A 22,932-nucleotide genomic window follows, 5' to 3' on the forward strand; every position below is an offset into this window, starting at 1 on the left:
ACATATTATACACTTATGTATAATCTTTTTTACAGTACGTAAACCATCTACTATCCAGAACCTTTGCCTTAGAGAACACAAGACTAACTTTTGTCCTGCATGTAGTAAACATATATGTTCATTTCTTATAAGCAAGTTTGTTATAGGCGACTGTTTTGGCAATATTGCCGGATGCTGTGCAGCATAAGGAAGCAACGCATTTTGCAATCGACCACCAACTCGTATGATGCCTTCACCATCAAGGAAGGGAGTTAGTGGTTTTAAATTACCTTTAAGCTGCTTGCCAGATCGCAACATACTTAAGTCATCTGAAAAGAATTGAGCTTGCTCATGTTTGACTATTAACATGAGGGCCTTGTTGAGTTCGACTATAGTTAAGAAGCCTTTAAGATTCTCAGAAGTTGGTTTAACATTATTGCAAAACCTAAGGATATATGCAAGAACACGAGTCATTTTCGCTATAGTAGAGAACTTTTTTATTATTTGAAAGAGATCAGGGTCGTGCGTCGTGGTTGTAAGGCACAGAGCACTAGTATGATCAGGTTTCAGTTCTGGCAAATCGGTAGGCATGGGTGATTCTTCTGAAAAAATATAATTTTTATTATGCAGGAATATCGGGCCCCGCCACCATATGGCGTGGCCTGCGATATCTTGAGGCAAGAGACCCCTGCTGAGGCAATCCGCCGCATTGTCATTAGTGTTTACATAATGCCAATGATAGCCATCTGTCAACTCTTTGATGGCTCGGACCCTATTTGCGACGTATGTCATCAATTTTGCAACGTCTGTCTTTAGCCATGCCAGCACTATTTGACTGTCAGAGAAGAGATGGATTTCATGAATGTCTAATTTTATTGTCAGAGTGTCATGAACCCGTTTTACTAGACCAGATAAGAGCAAGCTAGCATTCAATTCAAGTCTTGCAGTACTAAGTAATTTCTTACATGGACTAATTCGAGACTTTGAACATAATAGCTCAGTACGTACATTATCATGCTCATCTATTGTGCGCAAGTACAAACAGCAGCCATAGGCCACTGACGAGGCATCAGCGAATCCAATCAGCTGATTGGCCACTGTTTGCTCTGACTTGACACAACGCGGTATGACTACTGGCTCCATCAGAGAGAGATCATCAATAAAGTCAGTCCATACTTTACGAATGTTATCTGGAGGAGTGGAATCCCAATTCAGATCATGAGCTGCCCATAACATTTGCATAATAACCTTTGCGCGAACGAAAACAGGACCTATTAGACCTAATGGATCGTAAAATTTGCTTATATAGCTCAAAATGTCGCGTTTACAATCGTTTGAACTATTGTATGGCTCAGGGCGTGTGCTTTTGAAGACATCAGACTTGACATCTAGGTGAATGCCTAGCGTCTTCACAAAGGCATGATCTTTTTGGAGATCTACTTCTCCTAAGTAGTGACTTTCTTTGGGTACACTCTCTAAGACTGGCATGCAATTCGAGGCCCATTTGTGCAAGTGAAAACTTCCCAGATTGAGCATATTGACCAACTGTGATTGCGTTTGTGCTAGTTCTTGTTCAGAGCTGCAAGATACTAGAATATCGTCAACATATGTGTTGTTTCTTATAGCTGACGCTGCCAATGGCATAGAATGTTCATTTCTTTCTGCAAGATCACTAAGACATTTTGTGGCTAACCAGGAACTTGGTTTCATGCCGTAAGTTACCGTGTTAAGTTGAATACACCTTATGTCATTATTTTTGGACTCTCGCCAAAGAATGTTTTGTAGTGATCGTTGAGCTGGATTTAAATTAACACAGCGGAACATTGATTTTGTCACAAATAAAAAAGAGTTTGTCAGCTCTGAACAATATTAGTATGTCAAACAGATCTCTCTGCACCACAGGGCCATTTAGAAGCATATCATTCAAAGAAACTTTCTTATTTGTGCGCATTGAAGCGTCAAAAACACAACGGAGCTTTGTAGTCCGTGCTTCTAAGCGAATCACGGGGTGATGAGGGACAAAGTTCACAGGATCTTTAGTTAAATCATATTTATTTATGTCAATGTATTCTCCATGATTTAAATCAACATATTGATCTATAAATTTTTTGTATTCAGTGAAAAGAGCTTGATTTTTTGGCATGTGTAACCTCTTTTCTAGATTAAGAAACCTATTGAGTGCTAAGTGAAAAGATTCCCCTAACTCAGAGTTGATTTGCTCTAAAGGGACCTTGGTGGGCAGTGAGACCTCATATTTATTATCCACTAGCTTTGTGGTTTCCCTAAAAAGCTTTTCACAGTAATCTTGCTCTGGTAATTTTTCTGGAAAAATTTCAGGTACTTTTTCAGTTTCCCAAAATGCACTTAACTGTTCGCTTAAATTGTCATTGCATTTACTACAAAACAAAGATGTGACCTGATCAGAATTTCTTGCAGGTAGCTGCGTGCGGCCGGCAATGATTACGCCAAATGCTGTCTGCACAAGCGTAGGTCCTTGTGATGTAGCGGCACATGCTATTGAAGTACTCGTAGTTGCAGCACTCGAGGTTGTAATGCTCGGTGCTAAAGTACTTGCACTGCCTGCAGTCACTGTAGGCTGGAAGGTTGCTAGGTTTCCATTATTGGACTCCGGCTGTGTCAGGAGAATCTGGAAGAAGATACCAGCATCTAGCAATAAATCCACATCACCAGGCTTATTAAAGTCTTCATCGGCCAATTTGCAATTAGTAGGCAATGCAATGTGCGAGATGTCAATAGGAATTTGTGGAAGTTTTGTTGTTATTTTATCAACAACATGGCAATTGACATTTACTTTGAATGGATAAACAGCAGAATGCACATCAAGATTTATGCATTTGTCAATCGCATGCTTAGTATTCTTGATACCAGTTATTTTAGAGTTAGTGTTTTGCATTGGTAACCCCAATATGTCTGCAATCTTTTGTGTTATAAACGATGCTTGTGAACAACCGTCTAATAAAGCTTTGCAATATATAGCTAACCCTGTCCTGGTAATTAGTTTCACACGAGCAGAAGGCAAGAGTATATGCGTTAGACTCGATGTTGCAGACAAAGTTACAGGAGTAGGAGACTCGTCTTGATGCAACAAGCTGTTATGCTGTAGCTTGCACACCTCACACCGAAAATGAAATTTACATTTGCGCTTGTGTTGCAACAAACAAATTTTGCATAAGTTGTTTGCTGAAGCGAACTCGATGCGTTTTTGAGCAGAAGCTAATTTAAAACTCGGGCAACTATATATTCTATGTGCAGACTTACAATATAAACATTGCAGCGGAGGCTGATGCGCTGACGGCTTTGCTTGTGCAGTTATAGAATGACTGACAAAGCTCTGCGAAGGCCCCTTCTGTACGTCAGTGTTCTCGAATGCTAGGGCACGTTTTTCCACGTATCCTAGGAATTCCTTTACCGTGGGTGACTCATTGTTATTTCGCTCCAGTTGAAATGCTCTGTAGGTAGGCAGGTCGATCTTCTTAGATAGGATGCAAATGATTATGGCATCCCACTTATCTACAGGCTCACCCAAGTTTCGCAGAGCAGCAAGATGCTGTTTTACAACTGAAATAAAATTTCGTAAATTAGTGACATTAGATCGCGTGATTGTAGGCATATCTAGCAGTGTATTTACATGTTCTTGGGTAATTCGAACTTTATTATCGTATCGTTCTTTCAGCAAGCACAATGCTTCTGGGTAGCTGTTGTCTTCTAATGGTAGATTTTTTATTAAATCGAGCGGTTCATCGCTTAAAAAACCTTTAAGATAATATAGCTTTTGCACTGCTGAAAAAGAAGTACACTTATCGATCATGGCTGTGAACATGTTTATAAATTCGTAATATTCTGTGTATTTACCTGTGAATGTTTTTATCACGATCCGAGGCAGTTTGAGGTTCTCCGACTTTACACTTACTCCAGTTGCGCTGCTGCTTGTGGCGTTCACTTGAGGATTGTCCCTTTGGCGGATAACATTTATGATGCTATCTAGCTGCGCTACCAACAAAATGTAGTTATCTTCCACCTCCTCGTCATCGCTGGCGAGGGTAGCTGGTGGGGAAGAAAAAAGGGAGGCAACCTTGCTAGTAAGGCGTTCGTAGTCAGAAAAGGCATCCAAAAGTCTAGCCCTTTTTACTGTTACTAATTCTATCGGTGAATTTATGAGCGCTTCGCGGTCAAGGCTGTTTTTCAAGCGCGTGATAGAGGCTTTAGCGCGACCTCGCGCCGCTATGGCTTCTTTCTGTTCAGCCTCTGACATTTTTACGATTACAATTTTGTATAAAATGCCTTAAACAATCACTAATACACTTAAATATTACAATTTCACACTACTGGAATACACCAATACACAACTAATTTACTAAATATGTTTTTCGGTAAAGAAATTAAATAGTTCAAACACGAAACGGATAATGGCGTCGTCACGTCAGTGGCTGTGAGTTGAAGCGCAGTGTGTTGCGTTCCCGGCGTTCACGTACGGCGCTGCGATTGGTCGAGGAGCTAGTCGCACTCGAGGACTGCGCAATGCTGCCGCCCGCACGAGCACGAAGGGATGCGTTCAAGATTGCACGTTTACCACAATGTAGACGAAACGATTTAAATGTTGCTTGCACGCGCTTTCATGATAGCGCTAGTTGGTGCATCATTGCGTTATATGTATCTTGCGTTTTTCTTCGTATTGCGCCGCTCAGTCTTGCAAGACGACGAAAGAAAAAACGATATATTACAATTCTTCTTCTTTAATTGCGCCGTTGGCGAGAAAAAATGTATTACTGCATTCTTTATCCTTTTATATAGCGCCGCTCGGCTCTTCATTCAAGTCGACGAGATAAAGAATGATTTCTGACCTTCAATGTAATTTACTGCGTGATTCCATCTTCGGCGCTGATCTTTTCCGTTGAAGGACCATATGGCGGAGCCTTGAATCTTGCGTTTTTCTTCGTATTGCGCCGCTCAGCCTTGCAAGACGGCGAAAGAAAAAAACGATAATATTACATTTCTTCTTCTTTAATTGCGCCGTCGGCGAGAAGAAATGTATTAGGAAAATAAAGATTTATTTCAGCTGAAATAATGGGAGCACGTTACATTTCGAAGGTATTATGAAGAGTGTTTCTATAGTAACAAAAATCAATAATGTCATAGTTTTTAAATAAAGAACATTTAGTTTATTTTTAATGTTGCTAACAGTTTACCAAAGAGTAAACTTCACACATAGGTACTCTTTGAACATGATTTTCTTAAAACTGGCTAGATGTCCTTGGTCCAAAACCTATCAAATCTCATAAAAATGTATTTTACTTTGACATATAGATTCAGAATGTAATATAGCTCTAATATAAGAAATTCAAAATTTTTGTTATAATTTTAAATTAGCTGTGATAAAATAATCAATAAACATGCCTAAATCAGACAAGAGTAAAGCTATTGAATTTAGCAAATATTTCTTAGCAAAAAAGGTATGTATTCATTTTTTATTGTTTCTAATTACAAATGCGAACTTATCGCGTTCACACATTTAGACCAGGGGGCTTACCGCGAAAACCGAAATTCGCAAATTGCGGGGATCTTTCTCTTTTACTCTTACTAAGATGTAATTAGAGTTACAGAAAAATGCCCGCAATTGACGAAATTCGATTTTCCCGGTAGGGGCCCAGTATTACCTGGATCCCCGATTGTGCGTGCTTGGTACGATATTCGGGTAAAATAATGTTATATTGTGTTAGCGAAGTTATCCTAACTGCACCTTGCGTCTCAGCGTCGACACGGCGGCGTATCACCCAGCCCTGCTTACATTTCCGTGGTGTTGACGCTTCCGATATGTACGTATGATTGACGCCTAGTTGTCGGCGAGCCAATGAGTTAGGGCGGTGTTGATCTGGTGCTAAGCTTTTTAGATATGCGACAACCTTACACCTACAAAAACAGCTGCGTAGCACGCCGTAGCCAGTAGCAGTAGGTAGGTATGTGGTCGTATACCGTTGCTGACAGCAGGGATCGGAACCGGTTTTTTGGAAAAACTTTGAAATAAACATATATTTCGGTTTATTTTATACTCTAAATATAGGACTCGGTTGTGTTTTTAGATAACGACTTCGTATTATTAGATTGCCCAATTAGAAAGGGAATAATTAACAAAGAACGAAAAAATACCGTTTTCGTTCCCATACAAAAAATACCGGTTTCCGATCCCTGGCTGACAGGAAACATCCTAAATCTGTGGGAAACATAGAAAAAGTTGAATCTACGAGTACGTAAATAAATAGGTACCTACTCTACTTACCCAGGTAAGGTACTAATTGTGGGCATCAAGAATACCCATCAAGTAGGAGCTAATAAAAAATTCACTGCGTCGCTGCGATTGTAAATTCCGACATGTGCTCGATTTTTGAAAACAGAAATCTTACTCCAAAAACTATTAGGTACCTACATGACATAAGGTTACATGGGTAATTAGTGGAATTTACAAGAGCATCGTTGCATGGTTTTATTTGATGGTGATGGGCAACTAAGCACCTATCCATCATATCAATAATTAAATTAATACAATTTCTCAATCTCTATTTCAAATGTGCCCTTTCAGAGAATATAAATTTACCGAAGTAGCCAAACTCACTTCTCACACCTCCAAAAAATAATTTAATTCCAGACATTTTACGGACCAACAAAGAAAGAACCGGTATGGGTATATTTAGAGAGAGAAATGCAAGCGAATATAGACAAAAAACCTTACAATAAGAAAGTGGGCGACTGGCTCAAGTTCATGCGAGATTTAAGGCGCTATTTTTATCTTGAAAGTGAGTACCTACACTACCTCCTGTTTTCTATATTATAATTCTTACTACACAACATCTCTAAATTCAATTGCAATTGTAATCACAATTGTAGTTGCAGGCGTCCATAGGCTACGTTGACTGCTTATGCTTGTTTGACGTGGAATAAAAAAAAAACGAATTTTAATTTCCATCACTAATCCACAACCCGTACTAAGTACGAGTATATATCCACAATCCATAGGTATTATCAAAATGAAAAGAAAGTGTAAGTCTTAAGGTTTTATTACTTACGTCATTAGCTTATTAGTTATTGACGAGACGAGGCTACTCACTACGCTCAGAATTCTACTTCGATGGAAAAATTCTAATAAGTACGATTACTTTCTGGTGTTGAGTCATGGTTGGGTCCCGACCCAACACCCGTACGAAGACTAGTTATTTTCACGGTACCTTAATAGAAACCTTGATGACAGTGAGCGTGATGGTAGCCCTCTGCCCTAGTACATGTAAATAGGTACCTATATATAATTTAAACCAAAGATAATTTGAAATAGAGGTGGATTGTCAAAGTAAAATTTGTAGCCACAGTAAATTTATTGCCATATTTCGACACATGATTAAAACTTTTAGAACGCTATTTGACTTTGCTCCTTATTCTTTCACTGATATGTGTTAAATTTGTTAAATATAATGAATGAATGAATGAAATTAATTTAATCCAGAAAATTATTTCCATACCTATACATTTAAACATAATACAATTACATTACGTAATAAAATCAAATACAATTCAATAACATCATAAAATTAATATAACATATTATATTAAATTAAAATTCAAATAAGGGCCTGCGCCCCGGGTCACCCCAATCCCGTCACGATAGGCTTGTGGTAGCCCCTCCAGCGCTCGTGCAGCGGGCTGGCGTCCCACTCTCTAACCGCCGACAGTTGCGTGTAGGAGGAGGCGTAGAATGCCTTTCTGGCGGTGGCGCTCCTCGCGCGTAGCAATATAAAAAAAGTGACGCCATCTACTAGAGCATAGTATAGGCCAAAGGTATGGGCGGCATCTTTGAATATATTTATGTATAATATTTTAGGGACATTCTTACACAAATTGACTAAGTCCTACGGTAAGCTCAAGAAGCAACGTTGTGTTTTGGGTACTCAGACAACGGTGTATACACCGTGTTTTTTTTTATTTCCCTTAATTTCAAGGGTGCGTCCCTGAGCTTTAATTAAGGGAAGTTCCAAGGCACAGCCCTTACCATGTCAGGGAGTATTGGGATCCTCGGTGTCGACATCTCCAGTGACGACCAATTCCGTAGTCATCTGGCAGGGAAGGCTGCGCTGGCATCTAAAAAACTCGGTGTGCTCAATAAAGCAAAGCGATACTTTACCTACTCTAAATCGCAAGTCAGACCCCATATGGAGTATTGCTGTCACCTTTGGGCAGGAGCACCTGGATGCCAGCTTGGGCCCTTCGACTCAGTTCAAAGATGTGTTGTACGAATCGTCGACGATCCCAAACTCACAAGCGGTATTGAACCTTTAAGTCTAAGGAGAGACTTTGCCTCCTTGTGTGTTCTACCGCTTGTACAATGGGCTGTGCTCTGAAGAATTGTTTGACATGATGCCCACGGCTACTTTATATCACCGCACCGCCCGCCGTCGGCAGGGTGTTCATCCTCACACCCTAGAACCTAAATGGTCACGCACTGCGCGGTTTAAGAGGAACTTCCTCCCGCGCACGCTCCGGTTGTGGGATGAGCTACCTGCCGAGGTTTTCCCGAGGGTCTACAGTATGAGGTTCTTCAAAAAAGGAGTGTACAGATTTTTAAAGGGTCGGCAACGCGCATGTAATACCTCTGGAGTTTCAGGCGTCCATAGGCTACGGTGACTGCTTACCATCAGACGGGTCGTATGCTTGCTTGCCACCGTCGTGGTATAAAAAAAAGTAACTTTCTCAAAGATACCGGTATTCTAATTAACTCCATTTTGGAGTTAATTTTTTATCTTATAAGGCCCTTGCGAGCGTGTACACTTGCCATAAGGCCTGTTTACATATTGATTAGTGTTTAGTACGAGTTCATACATGTGCTACTAAACGTAAGTACTATCTCGGACGATTGATTTTCGAAATAATATTGATATGTCACAATTTTCAATTGTTTGGTTAAGTTAAATGTCATGCACTAGCATGTTACAACAACGCTATATACAACATTTAATTACTTTTTATAAAAATAATTGTTTTTTTTTTTATTTAACTATGCCTTTTAGTTTCCTTAAACGTACCGATACCCCGAAGTTAACGGAATTTAATAAAAATACCGTGTATGATATACAAATACTTAAATACATAGAAAATATCCATGACTCAGGAACAAATATCTGTGTTCATCAAACAAGTGAATACCCTTACCGGGATTCGAACCCAGGACCATCGGCGTCATAGGCAGGGTAGTGACCCACTAGGCCAGACTGGTCGTCAAATCAATCTTTTCGAGCGACCACGAAAATTTTACTTTGACAATCCACCTCTATTTCGAATTCTCTTTGCCTATACTTATCTACTACGCAGACTGGCACAACGACCATTGGCAATTGGCAGTGTCATACTTACGGTAATCTACTGAAACTGAGTCGATCTCATCCTAACGCGTCCTCTAATACCTGTCATTCACAGGCAAAAAGCAAGAGAGAATACTGAAAAAGGAAATTGGCCCAATTTGGTACGTGGAAATGTCAGGATTTCAAAAAGAAGTTCTTCGGCATTTAATAAAGGATATCCATTACGACTTGATTGAGAATCTGCCAACACGGACTCGAAAATCCCTATCGGATTTAGGCATTAGCAGGAGTATACCCAAATCTATTTTGTTGAAAGCTATGAATGAAGCTGGAGGGGACGCGGCTGTATTTATTTGGAAGTTATACACGGCTATCTATAATAAAACGCCCAGTGAACCACGCGGAGGTACAGTCACATGCAAAAATATCTTAAACAATTAAATGCGCCAAAAATCTTACATAATCTGGTTTGTAAATATAATCGTGTATTTTTGAGCGCTTCGTTGTGCAAGATATTTTTGCAGATGACTGTACCTAGATAATTAAAACCTTAAAATGTTTCATCCTCTAAAGGGTAAAAGATCTTAAGGGGCCCACTGATTACCAGTTCGCCGGGCGATATCGGCCTGACAGTTCGCAAAAGCTGAGCTGGTAATCAGTGGGCCCCTTTAGAGCGTTGTGCGCTTACGCCGATATTGACGTAAATATTTACTTTATTCAATTTATTTAATTATAATTACCCTACACCTAAAACAGGATCTCGATTTGGGAGCGTCGCGCTTTCACTTGTCCGAGCGTGACCCGCAAAGAGAACCAAATTTGTATCACATTTAACAAATCAGAGTAATAGGTGCCTATTTAGATACCCGAACTCAGAAATCCTTAATGTACCTATAATTTTATTCCTCGTGCGTTGATATTTTATATGAACTGCCATCCGCATCCCACAGAATACGATATGGACGCAATGATTCTAATGTCAGCGCTGACCTTTATTGATTTAGATGAATGTATAGAAAACTTAAAAGACTTAACGAAGCCAGTGAAGGAAACACCCGAGCCAGTGACGAAGAAAGGTAAAGAAATAGGCACTCCTACTACCTGTGGTATTTTACTAAATTGTTCGGGGAGCGTTCGGCTCGAATTGCGACTACATTGAGCATTCATTAAGAGGAAACGGCCACTTCTCCATATACAAGCGTAGTCCCCATTTTCCTCTCTGTATATTGACATTATGAAAAATATTTTTACATAATTGGATGTATATTAACGATAGCTATGCCCCTACGTTTATCTTAATCGATTTTTTGATTATTGTAAAAATTAGGTGCGAAAAACAGATTTCATAAAAAAATTAAATGCTCCTAACTCTATAATAATTAAAAATTCGAAAAAATCAAACGTAGGGCCATAGCTGAGATAATATTTTGACACAATTTGATATACAACAAATTGTGTCAAAATATTTTAATTTATGTTAATATGCAGTGAGGAAAATGAGGACTACGTTTGTATGAAATTTCGCGCGGGTCCCCCACTTTTGTCTTAAGGCAAAGTGTAATGAGCCAATAAGAGATCGCGTTTTGAAGTTTTGTCAGACCGTGAGAATTCTTTACGTAGTACCAGTACCTACTTACCTACATCTTATGTATATTGTATTCTGTGCCACTATGCTTGGACAACATAACTGCTTAATTTAAGAGCAAGTCAAGACAACTAGCGAAGGCTTTGAGTTGCATTGGGAGTGCTTGAAATACAATACTAGGGTAAACGTTTCAGCAGTGAAAAAGGACAGCAAGCATACAGACAACCGGTACGGAATGTACTTGGAGCGAAGTACTATACCTGTGTATTGCAGACACCCGTCTCCGCAACGAGGGCAGAGAGTCAAGAAGCCGCCTCCCCGCATGGAGAAAAAGATCACGATTAGGAGTGACGATGTACGATATTTATTTATTTATTTAAACTTTATTGCACAATAAAAATAAGTACAAATGGCGGACTTAATGCCTTAAGACATTCTCGAATGTGGGTGCAGTGAGAAAAATAATTCAGAAAAGATGACAACTATAAGCAATTTTGAATAACTATTTACAATTTTGGACATGACATATAATATCAATATTATATGATTTTCATTTTATTAAATCATTAATTCAGTTGTAGCGCTACGTCGTAGTCGTAGTAGGTCGATTCTAATGTAACAATTTGTGATGGGTTTGAACTGGTTTTGATTCACCTTGACAACTGTGTCCTGCGGTTATGGAGTGTGGAATTAAGAGGAGTGGCATCTCTTATGGTAGAGCTGTTGCAAAAGTGTCCAGCTGTCAGCTATAAATAATAGTTCCAAATCTCTCCAGAGTAGCGCTATAGTAGCTAAGAACCTAGGCGTTATTGATGGAGTGAATTGCGCTGTCTATGATTTGATTTTTTTGTTCAAGTACTCTAGATATTGTAGCGCCACCTATTTAAAGTTTTTTGATGACACTTTTTGGTACATGGAGATTTCGTTCCTTATCTCCACCTTCCGTACCTGCGGTGTTGGTGATTGACGCACGTGTCAATTCATTTTGCGTGAACCAATCAGCGTGAGCGATGTTCAAGGTTGTATCAAAGCCCAAGAAGTGATAAGAACAAGACGTTTGACATACCGACAAATAAATAATAAATGTATTTTGTACGATAAAGTCCCATTGTTTAATATAATGTTTGACAAACGTTTTTATGTTATAGGTAATTAATTATTTTATTCATTTGCTATTTCTTCCACAGAGTTATGAACGATTAAGATTGGATAATACTTTCGTAAGTACAAAAAGTAGTTTTTCTAACTGTAGGCGGAAACATAAATTTAACTTGTGTTCACTGAGCGTATCATGTCTTCAAAAAGCAACATGTATAATTCTTTTTTCTAATTTCGTCGTCACTAGTTTTTTACCCAGCAACGGATTACCTGTAGGTATTTTTTACATACTTATATGTACTTTATAAAGCTGTAAGCAATGCCGTGAGTCTACGGCAAACTTCGAAAATCGAAATATATTCCTAGTGCGAATTTATTATATAATGGTACCTACGAATGAACAAACGAAGTGCTTCGTGTTTTTAGTATTTTTCAAACTCAACGGGTAGGGTGACAGGTGTCATCTCTATATAATTTAATTATAACCTAAAGAACATTAAACTATTATTACTACCTACAGAACAGGCACTCTATAATAATAATAATAACTCAAGGCCTAAAAACGCCAATACGCGTAAAAAAATATTGAGATGATATCTGTCAGCGTAGGTACCCATCGATGATGCCATACTATAATAGCCAGGTGTAGCTAACATAGTTTTCATTTCGTTTTTGTACTCGTATATTTCGGAGGTTGATTCTGATTCAAAAACGTGCTATACTTTGATCTTGTTTTGACACGACCATTTCGAACGTCTTGATGATTGGTGCGCAATGCGCATCTCACGCACGACTTTTATCGCAGTAAAGCCCCATTTCATTTAGACGTTTCAAGAACCTGCATGCAATATTCGACACTGCTTACTACTGAGGAAATACAATACAAACATTGCAATACAAATTCAGTCGATCCACAAAATACCGCAAATGTAATGAAAATCGCATGTAAGTTCTTGAATCGTTGAACTTAAACGGGTTGAAGTTCGAATCGTCTTCCCATAATTTTTACAAGATTTTATTTAACTTGCCTCGTTAGTTCGTGTGGGTCAAATCTTGGCAGCTAAATTTGACCCACTTACCGATTTCCGATTGAGCTGACGTTTTGCATACAGATGACAATGCAATATGATGACATGGATCTGATCTTATGATGGAGACAGGAGGTGGCCATGGGAAATCTGTGATAAAGTAACACAAACAAATTGTGTTTGGGGTCGATGAGCAATAGTTGTCTGTGGAAAAAAAGTACGGTCAGCGATAAAACCTTGTACCAAAAATGTACGTTTTCCCAAAAACTTATTTATTAATGTCATGAGGGCGTTTCGAACTTTATTCAGCTGTCACGTGGGACATTTCTGGTTGAAGAAATGTCACCGTCGACAGCTGACATATTATACAGGGTGACCTTAGCCATTGGACAAACCCTGAAATCCCACATAGGGTTATTTCTCAGGAATGCCCTGACATTAGATAAGATAATGATAAGATAAAATAATGATTTATTTGCGTAAACATGGTAAATTGAAGTTGACATAATCATTATAAGCAGTAGGTATCACATGTTTAGCCAAAGGCAGCATGCAAATATTGATCTTAAAATTAAGCTATATACTGTATACATTCATAATAAACTATGTATTAACATTACATTAATTTCCCATTATACCTATTAATTAGGAACAGTTTCATCAGTCAGTTAATATTTTTTTAATTAGAATAAAAGATAAAAAAATATTTTTTCGAACAAAATAGTTATTTGCAATAATCGAGAACAAAAAGAAACACACTGTGTTAATCTTTGGCAGTGTTTTTGACAATTTGTTCGAAATATTTGATAATGATGACATTTTTCAAAAGTCAAGCTTATTAGTGTCATAAATAAAAAAGATAATCAAAAAGGTCGAAGAAGGTTTCATACTATTCTTTGAGGATATTACCTTTGGAGGTACTAACACATACAGGCTGCTCCAAAGTAAAAAATGGTAATTTGTTAATTTCTTCGAAACCGCTATACCGGTTGTTATGATACTTTGTACACTGGTTCTAAATACCCTAATGCATATGTACATTTCGGCTTTGTCCAATGGCTAGGGACACACTGTATTCATAATCGTTTCATAACAAGAAATTACTGATTATCTGAATAGGATTTTATGTCCTAAAAATGTATAAAACTTTACATCTGTTCCTACTTACCTATCAGCTTGAGAGAAGACAGCAAAGATGCGTAAAGGCGAAACAAGCGGAAAGAATTTGCACTTACAAATTTTGGGAGCCTCCCGTTTATCTCCGTGAGTAATAATTTAGTATAGGTACTTAGTATAAAAAAAATCTAAAACTTACCTTTACTATTAAAATATGAAGATCAGAATGTTTTTGTGGTAGTTCTGACCCGTACTTTCCCCGTTCTGTTACTTTGCAGGGAATCGTGGTCACTAGTTGGCATTGGAGTTCACCTGATTCTCACTACCTGCATATTTGCAGAAACAAAGTAAAAAAATGCAACGCACGTTCGAGTCAGACCAAGATAGATAACTCTGCTACGAAGTTTATAGCACAGACGTGCAAGTGTTATTTTAAACGCAAAAATTTAAGAAATTATTACTTTTAAATAACACTTGCAATTCTATGCTATTATAGAAATTGCTACAGCGTTATCTTTGTTGACATGATTGACCGAACATAGTCGTAGAAAAGCCGTTTATTTTACGTGAGCGAGAGAGAATTATACACCGGCGAGCCGCAAAAACACAGGACCTTTCGTTCCCGTTTCCGTTCGAGACGATAGCGAGGTCGTTTACGCGTCTGTATTGGTTTCAAATTTGCAGATATGGGGCTGATTAGTGACTGCCATTGCCCGCTGACTCCCATTATCCGCCCCTCTACCCAAAACCCCACTTTTTAGACAGTTGTGTAAATAGCAAAATATGGCGTTCCATGCCTAAAGGGTATTTATGCTTCTCTAGTGGAAAGCCACAAATTACGAAATACCTAACTATTTATTATTCCAGGCACCACTAATCCGGGTATGACGGAATATTATGAGAAGTTAAAGCTACTGCAAAAGGCGGCTCAAGTTCAACATATGACTCCATTAAATAATGTACAGTTTAACGTAGGAACTGTCGCTCTAATAGGGGGAAAGCCACGTTACCTGTTAAACAGTAAGTAGACAGTATTATTAACACTTTTATTAAAATTATTGTGTATAAAAAAAGTAAAACCGACTTCAAAAGGATAAAAGAAAGTATTATGCCGTTTTATATGCGCTAGCAACTAATACGCTTGAAGGTGGTTCCAAGCCAAATCTTAAAAGCGTCAAACAGTGACACACTTTCTAGCTGTGATATGGTATCGTACAAAATTCTAACTCACGTCAAAAAATTGTACGCACATTTAAAAAAAGTACTACACGTCGTACTTACGAGATAACAAGGATCAATCTGTGCCCGCTAGGTAGCATACTTTCCGGTGAGCGGTATCTGTTTCATTATGTAGTACTTAATTAATTAATTAATTTTTAATTATCGGAAATAACCGCTTACCGCTTTGAATGAAAATAAATGTTTTTCTCCTAACTTTTGAACCATAGGTCCAATAAATATGAATGAATAAATATAAAACAAACGTCATCACTGTCATCAGTTAAGCCGTTTTCGAGTTATCGCTAAAAGTCTTCCCTTGTTTTAAAAAGAAACGGTTAACGGTATGTTCTTGGCTCGCCTCTATCGTTTTTTGCCAATTTCTTAAATTCGTCCCTTCTGCTTTCGTCACCCATTCTTCATTCGTCATTCGGACGAATTTAAGAACTTGACAAAAAACGATTGAGACGAGCCAAGATGATTCCATTTTAACTCACCTGTTTAAACACGGCAACCACAAATAATAGTGACCAGAAAAAGATAGGCAACCTAACTGATTCATGTTATCTCGACTACTACTGTTAGCTCGACTTTCAATATTGAGGACTCGCGCCCAAAAAGCATTGCAGCCTTGCATTAACAGGTTTTTTTCTTTAATCTACAGATATTGCTTTATTGCCAACTGGATATATAGCTATCAATGGTGGAACAACTACATTCTCCACTGGAGAATATTTAACAGTTATAATTGGACATTGGAGATACCCAGTGGAGAAAGAAGAAAAATGCGACGTTACTTGTGACTGCATAAAATGGTAAATGCCTAATCCACAGTAAAACTTTAAATTGTGTTTATAAAGGACTAATTACTAATGAGATAGTAAGTTCTAAAAGAGAATTAAATATCTGCTTTTCAAAGTCACAAATATAGGTAAATAAATAAATATGTATAAAATAATTTGTTCATTTCAAAATCAACCAATATGGAAAAAAAAATCATTTTCCCCAAAAGTTGCAAGGTAATGTGGGGTAAGACGAACATAGTTTATTTTACTCGGGGCAAGAAAAACAGTATGAGGATAACATACAAGTGTTTGTCTTGCCTCCTCGGTGATATAGTCTTACCTTACCTTAATATCAATCTTATAGTTGTTATATGTAGGTACTGGAATTCCGATTACTGTCATTCATTCATTCGTCTCTTCTAAAAACGCAAGATCTATACATAATTACATATATCGTTTCTTGTAGGGAATCGGCAGTGATAAAACATTTAGAAGAATCCAAATGCAAGTGTGGTCACCTTTACGACTTCTACCTTGAAGGGAAATCTAAGGAAAAATACTTCTACCAGCCAACGAAACAATGGCCGCTGTGGTTCGACGAAGCTAAAATATTCCAAATGGATCCAATGGAGGATTTCATAAAGGATACTGTTAGAATAGCAGAAAGGTCTCAAGAGCCTACGGTATGTCTTATCCCTAAAAAAGTTATAAATGTCCACCTTTCAAACTAGCAAATATAAAGCTTGCTCCCTGGGCAACACTTAAATTAAAACCCGGATTTCACGATACCTATGAATAATGATCAAATATTAGTTACTCGTACAAGCTATTTCCATAATGGACCTTCTTAAATATCCCTGGAGAAAGGTACAGAATAACAAAAAAATAGTTGATTCACCCAGATAGGTACATACCTATATTTTCGCGGGAGCTATGTGCATCGTGCAATGCAGGGCGATGTCAAATTATATCTCCTGTATCCTGTAGACAAAAGTAACTTCTCACACTTTCCTTACAGCCGATTCCGTCCCATCCTGAATTATCGGCAGGTGGGGTAAAAACGAAGGCTTTACTACAGGTAACGCAATATATATAATATATTTTTTATAACGAACAGCAGTAATTGCGCACGCACGCACGCACGCACACACGCATACACACACTGGATAAATATTAAATAGTCCTGACTGAAGCCATTTAATTTACAAAGATTGAACTGAACCAAAACTCGAATTGGCATGAACGTTTGATGTTTCAGTCGTTCCTTGCTGATTTATCTGGAACTCCGCTCGTGATACCGCACCTGCCGCAAGCGGAGCTCCTCAACAACCTGCAAGAACTTGTCAGGAAACGCTTCAACGGCGATCTCTCACCGGAGGCTCACAGTTCGTAACTTCAAGTGTCTTTTTTTCTGTCGTTTTTTGAAATCTGAACACATTCAGTTTGTTGTACAGTAAAGTAAGTAAGTGATATTTAAATATTCTTCCGGGGTTTCGGAGCTATGACTGTGATTTGGGATATTTACAGCAATTAGATAAGCCTCAGGAAAAACTATGGACCTTAAACATGGTGTTTTTTTTTAAGTCCGTTAATTTAACACGAGTAACTTTCTCAAAGAACCGATATGGCAACTAACTCCATGTTGGAGGTAATCAATGATTTATTTTTATCTGATAAGGCTCCTACGAGCGTGTACACCATATTGATTAATGTCGGTCGATATTCGAAATGTCATAGTTTTCAATTGTTTGGTAGATTTAAATATAATGTACGTTTTACAACAACGCTATTTATTACTTTTTACGAAAAATTAAAAAACAATAACTATGCCATTCAGTTTTCCTTAAATATACTTATCATACTCCGAAGTTATCGGAGTTTAAAAAAAACACCGTGTATACAGGATGTTTATTTAGTCACCTGCAATAATTTACGGGGTGAATATATAGGTCATTGAGCAACTTATACTATGGGACCAACCCCAAAATCGCGAAAAAAAATTGACCGTTTCATACACTTTAGCTGTCTGACCTTGACATTTTCTATGGGAGAGTAAATTTTTTTTCGCGATTTCGGGGTTGGTCTCATAGTAAAAGTTGTTCAGTATGACCTATATATTCACCCGTAAATTATTGTAGGTGACTACATAAACAACCTGTATAACTCTTGCTACCGTTGAAAGGGTTGTATTTCTAGTCAGATCGGCGCTACGAAGTGCTACGCCGTAGTTCGTAGCATGCCAATCTACCTAGAAGAGAATTATAATACGGCAGCGTGCACACTGAATTTTTTAAAACTCTGTTTCAGAACTTTCAGTAGTTCGGTCGTTGCGGCGATGGTTATGGCTGAAGCACATGGACTTCCGCGAGCGCGCGTATATGATACCCTTTACGAAGCATGAGCTTGAGAACATTACTTGGGCGGACAGGCAAAATCTCCAGTACCTAGTATGTCAAAACACCTCTAAACTCTATCAGGTCGCTGACTGGAAGCAAGCGGCGAGCGGCGCGGCAAGCGGCTAATCAAGGCCATTCATAGATTGCGCTCGGCCAAATGTATGAACGACCTTGATTTTCCGCTCGCTGCGTGCGTTCAGTAAGCGGGCTTAAGATTTGATGGTAGTCAGTTCAAGGACGTCGCTATGGTTTAGGCAGCTATTAGATAAAGATAAAGATAGTTTATTATTCAAGTAGGCATATTACAATGCGCTTATGAACGTTAAATAAACCGGCTCTAACCCTACACCTCTGACCCGAGAAGATTTAAATCCCCCCTCAATTGGACGAGGGTATCCCAATATGGACCTACAAGAAACTCGGCGGGACACATCTTTTCAAAACAATACATCTTATAATTAACATGCATTAAATCAGAAAAAATACAATTCAGATTACTATAGAAATCATGCAATTACATACAGTTGCTACTTTTCTTTATAGAAATTTGATCAAAAATATATATATGTCATATCAAATCATACACATACGTAGCTCTTTCGGAAAACATATCGAATTCTTACAAAGGGAAAAGAAAAATAAAATTTATAAAGAAATGAGAATATACATTATATAAATCTGACATATTGCTATACCTACAAATAACATTTGATGTGCTTTCTTGCCTGAGCTGTGTCACCTATACAACGATTTTACATATACACATAATACAATGATTTTAATAGCTACTTGTTTTTCAGTTTCTGGTTTGGACCATGCATGTTTGTCTGTCAAGTAGTCCTCGACTCTGTAATAAGCCTTCAACATCAATGACTGTTTTAAGTAATTCTTAAGAGCTGGCAAGGGTAATCTTAAAGCATCGTCAGGTAACTTGTTATAAAAATGAGTGCATCGTCCAACGAATGACTTTTGTACTTTGCGGACACGAAACTTTCTGATAGAAAGCTTATTTTTATTTCGAGTGTTATAGTTATGGACATGTGAATTTCTAGTGAAGGGTCTAGATTCATAACAACATAAATAATACTATGATAGATGTATTGGTAAGCTACAGTTAAAATTTAATTGATGATTAACGTGCTCTTAAGTTATATATAGAACGAATGGCTCTCTTTTGTAAGACAAATATAGTCTATATATCAGCAGCTTTGCCCCAAACGAGAATACCATATGACATAACACTATGAAAATGACTATAATAGACAAGGCGAGCTGTCTCAACATTGGTCAATTGCCTGATTCTCCTAACAGCGTAAGCGGCCGAACTTAATTTGTTAGCTAGCGTTCTTATATGAGGACTCCATTGTAGATTTTTGTCCAATGTTAACCCTTTTCCAGGCATAGTACAATTTATCGACCACATACGCGCCAATAGAATTTCAACCTTAGTCATCCGATTTAAAGTTCAAATTAGATTGCACTTTCGGAAAATGTGACTTGTCTTCAAATGAATCCTCAGAGCGGGATTTATTTGAATATATTTGATCTTTTTGGGAAAACCTTGTAGATTGGTGCGACCTGGAAAACGGTTAAACCAAGAAACTGTGCTTTATCTACCATCTCTAAGCATTCATTATTCAAAAGTATCTTAGTCTCGACTGGTTTAATATTCGTCAATGAAGATCTAATACATTTGGTTTTCTTAACATTAAGAAGCAAATTGTTAATAGTAAACCAGTTAAGTCATCAACGAGTGCTAATAATCGCATTCCTTATTCTGTCATTTGGATTTGTAACAAAATGATAAAAAATGAATTAACTTATTGAGGCTTGTAGCGCGTTTATGAAAGAGGGGGTATGTATTTATATAGTCATCTAATGCTGGCAAGTCAATGGCGTTGTGTATTTGCTTTATTCTGATAAAAACCACCATGTTTGATGAGGATTTATTCGTCTACATTTGCCATATTTGGTTGAATAATAGCCATGCACAAATAGGCAAACACGGGTAATGCCCGCTTGTCGTTCTTTGGTCACACATCAAAAGTCCCAAATAAGGCAAATATTTGCGTTCACCGTCTACACGTGGCTTGCTCATAGTAAATTCAAACATATACGCGTTTTTTTGTTGACACTCCAAATGTGGATGTCGTGTTTCGTTGAATGAATATTTCAATTTACCCAAGTGACGGTAGCGAAAGGGCCAAGCTATTTATTTGAGCTCTGCAAGAGATCTGATAACTTTTTGACGGTTAATAATAGTTTTGTTAATATTTCACATATTACCAAATTTTTAGGGTTCCGTAGCCAAATGGCAAAAAACGAAACCCTTATAGATTCGTCATGTCCGTCTGTCTGTCCGATTATGACACAGCCACTTTTTTCCGAAACTATAAGAGCTATACTGTTCAAACTTGGTAAGTAGATGTATTCTATGAACCGCATTAAGATGTTTACACAAAAATAGAAAAAAAAACAAAAAAATTTGGGGGTTCCCCATACTTAGAACTGAAACTCAAAAAATATTTTTTCATCAAACCCATACGTGTGGGGTATCTATGGATAGGTCTTTAAAAATGATATTGAGGTTTCTAATATCATTTTTTTCTAAACTGAATAGTTTGCGCGAGAGACACTTCCAAAGTGGAAAAATGTGTGTGTCCCCCTCCCCGTATCTTCTAAAATAACAGAATGAAAAATCTAAAAAAAATATATGATATACATTGCCATGCAAACTTCCACCGAAAATTGGTTTGAACGAGATCTAGTAAGTAGTTGTTTTTTTAATACGTCATAAAATTAAAAAAAAAAAAATTTCATCAGACCCATACATGTGGGGTATCTCTAGGGATAGGTCTTCAAAAATGATATTTAGGTTTCTAATATCATTTTTTTCTAAACTGAGTAGTTTGCGCGAGAGACACTTCCAAAGTGAAAAAAAGTGTGTCCCCCCCTCCCCTCCCTGTAACTTCTAAAATAACGGAATAAAAATCTAAAAAAAATATATGTTATACATTACCATGCAAACTTCCAACGAAAATTGGTTTGAACCAGATCTAGTAAGTAGTTTTTTTTAGTACGTCATAAATGGTACGGAACCCTTCATGGGCGAGTCCGACTCGCACTTGGCCGCTTTTTTTATGGATGTTGTTTTCCATTATTCGTGTTTACTGTTCTTTACTAGACAATACTCTGTATCGTCGCCTAATAGGTAGGTATCTTAGATACGCTTCCTCCTGACTAAATGTTATAATACTAAGATTGTCCCATAATGCTTATTTATTTAATTCCAGTTTGAGACCCTGTTGCGCGATTTCACAGCGAGGAATAGATTGCGCCAACTGGAGCAGACACGCCTCTGGTGGTCCACGATGAAGTTCGATAGATATCCTAGCCAAGCTTTCTTGTGAGTTTAAAACTTACTTTTAATTTTTCTTAGACAAAAATGTCAAGTAAAACCCCAAATATCCAGTATCCATGCAGTCATATCCATCCAGTACCGAGCGATGACTATAGGTACGAACATGTGGTCTATGGCGCTGTTTTGTAGATATATATATATACTGTATGCGCATCATATTCATCTGTCTGTCTAACTCGAAAACTACTGAACGGATTTTCATGCGATTTTCACGTATTAATATTGATTGAAGCGATTCTTGAGGAAGGTTTGGGTGTATCGTTTTTCTGTAACCCGTGCGAATCCGGGGCGGGTCGCTTGTTTATAATATTAGTAGGGATGAATTTAACAAACCTGAATGCTCCAGGTTCTTATAAGTTACTTTGTTTTTTCAGGGATCTCTACTTCACATATATGCCAGGCAGATCAAAGGATACTTATATTTTCAACCCATTTAATGCTGAGCTCACTCCGAATGATATCTACAAAACTTGCCCGCTTTCGTAGTTAGTCATTTATTTTGGGTCAATTTTTACAGTTGTTGTTGTGTTGTGTATTGTGGGAATAATGTGATAATGTCACGTTAGGGGCCTTACCTACATTGTAATTTTGTATAGTTTCATTTTCGTAGAATTATTACAAGCGTTTAAGAATAAATTGTATTTACAAACTGTAAAATGAACTTGTACATTCTCAAATTCATGGTTCTTCATTTGTAATATCTACTTTTCAAACTACTAATTAATTATTTTTCGGTATGTAACTTTTTATGTTCTATATGATGTGTTTTGATTACGTACGTTCGGTATTGTAAGCGCAAGGCAAGCGCTATAAATAATTACCTACTACATAATGCTGTAAATGTTAAAAAAATTAGTGGACCAACATTGTTTTAACTGGTCTGTGTTAATTTAAGTTAAAAATGTAATGTGTAATAAAAAAATGGTAATATATTTTTCACGATAAAA

The 22,932-nt window shown here is 37.6% G+C and overlaps 2 protein-coding genes across 4 annotated transcripts; one reads left to right on the top strand and one right to left on the bottom strand.

Moving 5' to 3' along the window:
* Positions 1 to 6: 6 nt before the first annotated feature.
* Positions 7 to 5,153, bottom strand: LOC133533283 (uncharacterized). Of its 3 annotated transcripts, XM_061872244.1 has the most exons (3): positions 3,853 to 5,135; positions 3,410 to 3,558; positions 7 to 2,626 (listed from the first exon to the last, which is right to left on the bottom strand). In XM_061872244.1, the coding sequence occupies exons 1-3, from the start codon at positions 4,250 to 4,252 to the stop codon at positions 1,787 to 1,789; spliced, it is 1,389 nt and encodes a 462-aa protein (XP_061728228.1). In that variant the 5' UTR covers positions 4,253 to 5,135; the 3' UTR covers positions 7 to 1,786. The 3 variants fall into 3 exon arrangements, with proteins under 3 accessions (XP_061728228.1, XP_061728229.1, XP_061728227.1); XM_061872245.1 differs by having other exon boundaries at positions 3,259 to 5,153; XM_061872243.1 differs by having other exon boundaries at positions 3,410 to 5,141.
* A 33-nt stretch (positions 5,154 to 5,186) lies between these two features.
* On the top strand, positions 5,187 to 22,932 carry LOC133533299 (uncharacterized). Its single transcript, XM_061872265.1, has 15 exons — positions 5,187 to 5,450; positions 6,641 to 6,788; positions 9,454 to 9,744; positions 10,289 to 10,414; positions 11,118 to 11,278; positions 12,111 to 12,297; positions 14,169 to 14,312; positions 15,033 to 15,185; positions 16,048 to 16,198; positions 16,635 to 16,851; positions 17,187 to 17,246; positions 17,427 to 17,553; positions 18,476 to 18,615; positions 21,858 to 21,970; positions 22,360 to 22,932. The coding sequence occupies exons 1-15, from the start codon at positions 5,391 to 5,393 to the stop codon at positions 22,469 to 22,471; spliced, it is 2,190 nt and encodes a 729-aa protein (XP_061728249.1). The 5' UTR covers positions 5,187 to 5,390; the 3' UTR covers positions 22,472 to 22,932.

Source organism: Cydia pomonella, unplaced genomic scaffold, assembly GCF_033807575.1.
Source record: "Cydia pomonella isolate Wapato2018A unplaced genomic scaffold, ilCydPomo1 PGA_scaffold_148, whole genome shotgun sequence".
Lineage (NCBI taxonomy): Eukaryota > Metazoa > Arthropoda > Insecta > Lepidoptera > Tortricidae > Cydia > Cydia pomonella.

What these genes read in the sequence shown, in the direction of transcription:
- LOC133533283 (XM_061872243.1), bottom strand. Translation starts at nt 4,252, where the DNA reads ATGTCAGAGGCTGAACAGAAAGAAGCCATAGCGGCGCGAGGTCGCGCT. An exon ending in ATAACAATGAGTCACCCACG is followed by an intron (nt 2,627 to 3,409) that starts GTAAAGGAATTC and finishes ATCTTCTTCCAG; the next exon opens with ATTCTCCTGACACAGCCGGA.
- LOC133533299 (XM_061872265.1), top strand. Translation starts at nt 5,391, where the DNA reads ATGCCTAAATCAGACAAGAGTAAAGCTATTGAATTTAGCAAATATTTC. An exon ending in GCCACGTTACCTGTTAAACA is followed by an intron (nt 15,186 to 16,047) that starts GTAAGTAGACAG and finishes TTTAATCTACAG; the next exon opens with ATATTGCTTTATTGCCAACT. An exon ending in AAAGGTCTCAAGAGCCTACG is followed by an intron (nt 16,852 to 17,186) that starts GTATGTCTTATC and finishes CTTTCCTTACAG; the next exon opens with CCGATTCCGTCCCATCCTGA.